The sequence below is a fragment of the Lupinus angustifolius genome, unplaced genomic scaffold, assembly GCF_001865875.1.
Source record: "Lupinus angustifolius cultivar Tanjil unplaced genomic scaffold, LupAngTanjil_v1.0 Scaffold_113_3, whole genome shotgun sequence".
In the NCBI taxonomy this organism is placed as follows: domain Eukaryota; kingdom Viridiplantae; phylum Streptophyta; class Magnoliopsida; order Fabales; family Fabaceae; genus Lupinus; species Lupinus angustifolius.
In genome coordinates, this window is record NW_017724873.1 from 7,665 (window position 1) to 16,519 (window position 8,855).

Sequence of the window (8,855 nt, forward strand, 5' to 3'; positions counted from 1 at the left end):
TAGAGGAGGGTAGGTGGGACTAAACACCAACCGGTTTATGTAATCACATATATATTTGTCTTCTCTTAGTCACCACCCCTTAATTGAATCCTTATTAGTCCTGTATATTATGGATATATAATTTTTTTTCCTCTAGATCATGTTTAGCTTAAAACAGAATAATGCTGACTATCTGATTTTTAGCCCTAAATCAACCAATATATTGAAAGTGACATTACAATTTAATTGAAAAAACTTAATGATTAGTTTTTTTTGGTGTATCAAGTACATCTTCATCTTTTTTGATAAAAAAATAATTTTTTCGGACTGTATAACTCATCTCTCAATAAATGTTGTTTTTCAATAATCGAACCTTTGATATTTTAGTCTAAAAAATACAATAGAGCCTTTCTGTTTATACTTAATGATTAATTTGTAATGAAATGAAGATGATGATATCTAGACTAGAGAGACCTACTTTTTTCTAGTGTTAAATTATATGTTTTTTATAACTTTTTTGTTATTTGTTGTTTTGGTATGTTAGTATCTTTCTACATTGCTGCATAATTTTGTGGTAGATAGAAGAACTTTTGGTTCCCCATTAGACGTGTTTGAGATCTAACTAACAATTGAGTGATTCTTTGGTTTGGGTGATACTTTGAGATTATATTGAGTGTGATTTTCGAATTCAATAAACTTAGAAGAATCATGTAATACTCTAATTCAACTAAGAAACTTGAGGTGCTAGTACACGAGGGAAAATGTGTTGTTCCTTAAAAAATGTGTCATGTACTATTTTTCATGATTGGTAAAAAAAATATATGTGAATAATATTATATATTTTCACAAAATCAGTGGACAAGTATCCGATACCATAAGCAAAGTTGTGTGTTAAAAATTAAATATGCAATTTTCTTGAAATGTAGGCAGGTTTATAAATTAATTTTACAAGAGAATTTTAGACAAAAATTTATCACTTTGCAAAAAGATATCGAGTTTAACAAATATTTATGTATTGTTGATGTAAAAATTTATATACATTTAACACAACACTATTCATTTGTATTATTCTTTTTTGAACAATCACTAATAATTAAATATAAATGATGTATGATAAATTAACAATATATAATCTGATTATATTTTTTTTTTCTCTCTTTAAAATACGATATCTAGTGACACACTATTTCATAAAACAAATTTCATCTATCCCCTAGTACACAAGAGGGTCGATTTGAAATGATATGAAAAGAAACAAGTTCCAGAACTAGCATGACAAAGGCTGGCAGATCATAAATATAGTTCTTGTTGTAAATATATCAACACATTTTGCTGTAAACTTTTAATTCTCTAATCTACCACCTACATTAACTATTCTTACATGTATCTACTTTCTCATTCTCACCTTAATGGATTTAATTCTTATCTCCTACGTACCCTCCAATCATATCTCTCAATAAAATGGCACTCACAGAAAAAGTTTTACCTCTTTCATATAGTAGTAGAATTTTCTTGGGACAAGATTGGAATGAAGGACATTAAGATAATGGAATAACTCCTACTTAGTAGTTTTTATTTTTATCCAACAAAAAAAGTTCATATTTTTTGCCACTATATGAATGAAAGTTTACCTTATAAATAAAAAATCAAGATCATATTTTAATCAAATCCAAGACCTATAAGGCATCTGCTTTAGCAAGATCTCATTACCACACAACTATAAAGACCATACAATAGAGAATCAAATCAACATTGATATTCCACTTCATTGGTCATTTAGTAATTAAACCTCTTATATTAATGGTGATAAATTGATTCGTAAAAAATGCTTAATTTGAGTTAGAGTTTTGTATCCTAGATGTGGTCGAGATTATGGTAATAGTTATTATGGTTATTGTGATCGTAAGTATTGTGGCAGTTGCGATGCGGATTACGACCGATGTGGTATGAATTATTTTGTGAGTAAAAAAATATTTTTGAATTCGATGAGTCTATTGCAGCTTGATAGAGTCTAAATATGGTCCGATGTGGTTACATTGCAGCCCAATGCAGTCACATCATTGTGATTAGGAATCACACCACAATTGCAATTGCGATGATCACTACAACCCTTCACATCATATGATGTGGTCCACAATTTACATCACTAATTTGAACTCAGTTACTTCACCAATTATATCTCCTTTTAATCTCAATGGGGTTTATTATATGTATAACATTGGTCACATAGTAAAAATGACCGCTCACTACAAGAGTATCCTACTCGGTGGGCTTTGGGCAAGGTCTATATACACAATTTTACTAGTGGAAGTGAAAATATTATTTTCAGGATTTCAACATATAACATTGTGGTTATTAAATAAAAAACTTATTGTTGGGTCAAACTCATGCTGAATTAAATTAAACCAACACATGATTGTAAGAAGAATCAATTTTCAGTGTGTACTTGTGGTTTTGATGAAGATTCACCATCTCATTTTAAGCTCCTCTACATTTGCGGCTAGAAATGATTCATATACCTTAGATGTTGGAATAGATAAAAAAGGTTAACTTGATTCTTCTTCATTTGGCAGTTTGCTTTAAATCTAAAGAGGTGGTAGAAGTAAACATTTATGAATGTAACAATGTAGTTTACATAGTACCCATCAACCTTATATATACCCCTTTGCACACAATTCATCATGCAACTTAGAATCTTATATTAAAAAAATAACACTACACACACAATCACAAAGCTATGGCTAGTTCTTTTGTGTTTGGTATAGCAATAAGCATTGTTGTTCTGGCTCTGTGTTGTTCTGCTGGTTCTGCTCAACAACACATACGTGCTTTCTTTGTTTTTGGTGATTCACTTGTCGATAGTGGTAATAATGATTTTTTGGCAACTACTGCTCGTGCCGATGCACCACCTTATGGCATTGATTATCCAACACATAGACCTACTGGACGGTTTTCTAATGGACTTAACATCCCCGACTTAATCAGTATGAGTTGTTTAATCTATCTTATCACATGCCAATAAATCTACTTAATATATATATATATCCATTATAACTATTTATTTTTATTCTACCATAGTTGCATGTGCTAGAGATGATAGTTATGTTAGTTATAATTAGTTAATAGAGGTTAATTAGATTGATATAATATATGATGAAAGTAATGTTCTGTATTTATTATAACACTTTTTTTCATTTTATCATTCTTTAGATCTCTCGCTCTTTTCCTAATCTCTTTAATTACATCACAAAAAAATTGACATACCATAAAGTGAATTTTTATTAATGATTGATTTATAAGTGACACGTATCACGCTTATGATGGAGATCAGAATGACTTATATGCTGCTTTTATAAAGAATATATTATTACTCTAAGAATATACATTACTAGGTTTTGTTTATGTGTTGTGCAACAATAATGTCTAATTTAATTAATTTCAGGTTTGGAGCTTGGTTTAGAGCCTACATTGCCATATTTGAGCCCTCTACTAGTTGGAGAGAAGCTTCTAGTTGGTGCCAATTTTGCATCTGCTGGAATTGGCATTCTCAATGACACAGGATTTCAGTTTGTAAGTTTAGTTAACTTATTAGTTTAACTTAAGCAATTTTCTTAATTTAATTGACAATCGAGCTACAAAATCTTTATATTATTGAACAAAAAATATTCTCGTGTTTCATTACTTAACCTTTTGATTTCATTATATAGCTATATTCTGAACAACTCTCATTCTATAACACAAAATATCAGTATTTTGTGCATTTTGTGTAATATAAAACAAAGTACAAGTATTACAGGATTTTAGTTATTTGTATGCTTTAACTTTAGCTTACAAATAACATTGTTGTACATAGTGCATTTGAGTGTGCATATGTTGGTTTCTCCATAATGAAAGCACATAAAATCAAATAATCATACATAATAGTAATATTAACACTCGGTAATAACATGTTATATTTACTTTGGCATGCAGTTACACATAATTCACATTCAGAAGCAATTCAAACTATTCAAAGATTACCAAAAAAGATTGAGTGCACACGTTGGTGCTGAGGGAGCAAAGAGGGTAGTGAATGGTGCACTTGTTCTCATAACTCTTGGAGGCAATGATTTTGTCAATAATTACTACTTAGTGCCTTATTCAGCAAGATCACGTCAATTTTCTCTTCCTGATTATGTTCGATATCTCATTTCTGAGTACCGCAAAGTTCTAAGGGTATTATCTCTATATACATCTTATTTTTAGTACAATTAATAAGAATGAAGATCAGCTGTTCCACATTTTATGTCTCGTTATATCTCAGTCCAATAAAAAGATACCACATACTTGAAAAGAAAAAAAAATATAAAATAATATTTTTATATTATTTAGTATGATATAATTGATTTAGACATGAAAACAGAAGATTATGGGGGCAGATGATCTTGGTTCTAACTAATAAGCCAATCTCTTTCTAATTACGTGGAAGTTCTCCCAAACATGTGCACTCTCAAGAATATACATGATATTTTCTAGAAATTTGATATTGCTCATTTTTAAGGAAATTAATAACTTGGACATGTTAAAAAAGGTAACAGACGTATATAGAAATCATTTTCCAATTAAAGGGTGAAGTTGGAAAGGGAATAAAGATCTTCTATTTTATATGATGTCTCGTGTTAATGAAAATATGACATACTAATTAAAATTTTAAATATTTATTATTATTACTATTGGCACGACATAATGTGAAAAGATAAGAGACAAGGTACAAATGTCGATTTTCTCCAAACGATGTGAAAGTTTACTAAAGGAGTGAATGATTTGATATATATTTACATGCAGAAACTTTATGATTTGGGAGGTAGAAGGGTACTTGTAACAGGAACAGGGCCAATGGGGTGTGTTCCAGCAGAATTAGCATTGAGAAGAAGTACAAATGGTGATTGTGACATAGAACTTCAAAGAGCTGCAAATTTATTTAATCCCCAACTTGTTCAAATGATCAATGGACTAAACCAAGAAATAGGTTCTAATGTCTTCATTGCTGCTAATGCATATCAAATGCATATGGATTTTGTTTCCAACCCTCGAGCTTATGGTATGCATTATGTAGTTCCTCACTTACCTTTTTTAATATATATTGTTTTGCCATACAAAATTATATACTCCTTTGGTTTTAAGTTTTTTTTGTTTTGGTCATCCTCTAGGATCATTTTTAATGTTCTATTTATAATAAAGGATTGTTATCAAACTAGTTTTTCTCACATGTAATTTTTTTTATAAATCTTAAACTCTTATTAATTTATTTCATAAAACTTAAAATTTATATAATTATGAAATACAAAAAGAAAGACTTTTAAAAAAATAATATTATTTTCTTAAAAACGTTGTCACATGAATACAATGATAATTAATGATCATCACATGATTAAAAGAAATCTTTTCCTATTGCAATGTTTTCCCACAAATTGATTTTGATCAACAAAATCTAAAGCTTGATTATCTATATTTGTGCTTACAGGTTTTGTTACATCAAAGATAGCTTGCTGTGGACAAGGCCCATACAATGGTATTGGACTATGCACACCAGCCTCAAACTTGTGCCCAAACAGAGACCTTTATGCATTTTGGGACCCATTTCATCCATCTGAGAGAGCTAGCAGAATCATAGTCCAACAAATCTTAAGAGGCTCCCCTGAATACATGCACCCCATGAATCTCACCACTATCATGGCCCTTGATTCAATGACTTGATAATAATTGATGCTTCTATATATATGTAGCATTGTTCTATGTAATGCTGTGTGCCCATTAAGTTTTTCCCATCTTCTATATTTGATATGTTCCCCAAGCTAGTTTGGTTTGTGATGCTAAGTTATTATGAAATGTTTTTTTTACCCAAATTGGTGTTGGTCTTTGTTGACAATAATAAAATATGTCACATCCTTTGGTTGCATCATGTATATTCTGAATTTGGAGTTCCGGTTCTTTTATACAACCTATGGTTTAGAAAAGAAAATGAAAGAAAGAAAAGTGGCAAAAAGAAACCATAGAAAATAAGGCAACTTTATATTTGTTTGATATACAAGAAAAATGAAAGCAAAATAAAAGAAAAGTTTGTGAAATTGTTAAGAAGTGGATTCAGATCTTTTATTCATCAATACTGTATTATTTATATATACAAAAATTGTTCATAAAATCTAAACAAATTTATTTACATATCATCTTTAGATTTGATTTTATGACAATAATAACCTAATCTATCTAAACAAACTTGTTTACATAGATTTGATTTGTTATTACCGCATTACTCCCCTCATGTGGGAGCATGGAGATTCAGACTGTCCAACTTGCCCATGAAGGATTCAAACTGTGGTTTTCCCAAAGCTTTGGTAAAGAAATCTGCGAGTTGAGCAGTAGTAGAGACATAAGTTGGAAGAATATTGTGGTGGAGGACTTCATTATGAACAAAATGACAATCGACTTCTATATGTTTGGTGTGTTCGTGAAATACCGGATTTTTAGTGATGTGCAAGGCCGCTTGACTATCACAGTGAAGAATCATAGGTTTGATATGAGCGATGCCAAGATTGGAAAGAATCTCTTTTAACCATTTGAGCTCAGATGTAGTAGCGGCCATGGACCGATACTCAGCTTCAACCGACAATCGAGAAATGGTGTGTAGTTTTATTATTTTCTAAGAGCTAGGGGATTGACCGAATTGGACCAGCCAACCAGTAACGGAGCAGCGTGTAAGAGGACAACTAGCCCAGTCGTAATCATACCATCCATGAAGGTGGACATCACAGTTGTGAGAAAACAATATGCCTTGACCATGATTGCCATTGAGAAACCAAATCACTCTGATGGCAGCTTCCCAATGCTCAATTCTTGGTTCCTATATGAACTGAGATAGTGTGTGAATACTGAAGGAAAACTCTAGACATGTGAAACATAGAGAAATCAATTGTCCAACCAATCGACGATATCGTCCAGAATTGGCAAGAAGAGTTCATGTAGCAAGAGACAGGCGATGATTTTATTCTAATGGGGTGCCCGCAGGTTTAGCACCAAGGAGGCCAACTTCAGAAATAATATCGAGCATGCACTTACGCTGAGAGAGAAAAATACATGTAGGATGGCAAGCAACCTCAATACCTAAAAAGTACTTCAATGTGCCAAGATCTTTCATGTGGAAGAATTAGTTGAGGTGGGTTTTACACCATTTTATGGATGAGGAATTATTACCGACAATGATTAGATTGTAACACCGTGTTTTTCCGAGCACGTTTAATTAAGTAATTAGTTGTTAATGAATTAATTATAGAAATTAATCAGTAATGCTTTATGCTAAACCTCATTTGAGTTTTAGTCTTGTATTATAATATTCTTGCTTTCCCTATTTTTTCAATATTTTTAGAGAATAAAAGTTTCCGAGACGATTTCGGGTCGTTTTATCGAGTTCTCGCCCATTTTTTGAGTTCCGTAATTCGGAATAGAATTCCTATTTCACCGTTGGCTTCGAAATATTATTTCTAGTCAAAATAGACACCAAGTTTGTCCGTAAACCATCTCTCGGTATTTTTCACCTTGAAATTTAAGTTTCGACGTTTCGGGCAAAAAACCTAAATTGGTGGATCGTATGTTTCCGGACGAAGTTACCTGGTAATACTCGGGCATGAATTCAATTGCGAAATCATGTCACATCAATCAAGTTGAATTATTAATCACATCATGGGTCAATGGCTTGTCAAACAAGCAAAGTCAAAGCTTCCATAATCCCCTAAATCACTCACCAAATCTTCTCACTCCACCACCATTAGACACATCACCTAAGCTAGGCTAAAGCTAGATTTCCTCTCATTAATTTTCAGATTTGAGAGAAGGTGAGGCTCTCCTATAAATACCTCACCCTATTCTCTCATTTTTAAACTAATTCTCCTAAAGAAAGTTAATGTATTTTTTCTCTTTGTCTCTTGTCCATTTTTCTCCACATACACCATGAGAAAATCATGATCTCTTAGTATGTTATTCATGCAGTTGAGTTTATGTTTGTTTTCTTTAAATATTTTGTAAGTCATGACTAAAGGGGATGATAATGAAATCGTATGAACCTTTGTGTAGTTTTTGACTTGTGTAAAACTTCAAATTTCTTCCTTGTTCTTTGATGGAAAAACTATATCTTTAGACAAGGCTAGATGAGTTTATTTGCTTTAGAAATATTGGAAATTATTGTTAGTATTTGAATGTGTTTAAAGGTGATGATTTGAACATCAAATGAACCTTTATTGTGTTTAAGAAAAGTTATGTCTACTCTTGAAAGTTCAAAATGTTTATGAGTTTTTGTTGAAAAATTTTCATTTTTAAAAGGTATTATGTGTAAAAGGTTGTTTAGCATATGTTATTCTTTGATGTCCAAGTTAAAGTAATGATTTGAGATAAAAGATGATTTATTAAAATTAAAGTCTTGACTTCATAAACTTAAAGTGTTATGAAGTTTTGGATAGTAAAGTAGTAAAAGTGTTAACTTATGATTTATAGTTCATGACTATGAAATCAAAACCTATTAACACTTGAGGTTATCGATCCTGAAATTATTTGTGTTATCTTTAGTAACATACTTTAGATGAGAAGATTGACCTAAAAAGTCTTGACTTTATAAACTTAAAGTGTTATGAAGTCTTAGATAGAAAAATGATTTAAAAGTGTTGATCTTGGTTAATTTAGCTTACTTTAAAGTGGTAAGATTGACTTAAAAAGTTTTGATTTAAAAGTATTGATTTTGTTTAAGTTGGCTTACTTTAAAATGGTAAGTCTAGCTTAATAATCTTACTTAAAAAGGTTAATCTTAATAAAAATGTTTTACTTGCAAAAGATAAGTTTTATGAATACTT

General features: G+C 31.0%; 1 protein-coding gene across 1 annotated transcript; it reads left to right on the forward strand.

Moving 5' to 3' along the window:
• The first annotated feature begins 2,659 nt into the window (after positions 1 to 2,659).
• On the forward strand, positions 2,660 to 5,740 carry LOC109339795 (GDSL esterase/lipase At5g33370-like). Its single transcript, XM_019577312.1, has 5 exons — positions 2,660 to 2,963; positions 3,422 to 3,549; positions 3,952 to 4,194; positions 4,804 to 5,059; positions 5,483 to 5,740. The coding sequence occupies exons 1-5, from the start codon at positions 2,717 to 2,719 to the stop codon at positions 5,713 to 5,715; spliced, it is 1,107 nt and encodes a 368-aa protein (XP_019432857.1). The 5' UTR covers positions 2,660 to 2,716; the 3' UTR covers positions 5,716 to 5,740.
• Positions 5,741 to 8,855: the final 3,115 nt, after the last annotated feature.

Bases quoted from the DNA above. Each gene is read 5' to 3' on its own strand.
- LOC109339795 (XM_019577312.1), top strand. From the start codon at position 2,717: ATGGCTAGTTCTTTTGTGTTTGGTATAGCAATAAGCATTGTTGTTCTG. The intron at 2,964-3,421 runs GTATGAGTTGTT...AATTAATTTCAG, and splicing joins TAACATCCCCGACTTAATCA to GTTTGGAGCTTGGTTTAGAG. The intron at 5,060-5,482 runs GTATGCATTATG...TTGTGCTTACAG, and splicing joins TTCCAACCCTCGAGCTTATG to GTTTTGTTACATCAAAGATA.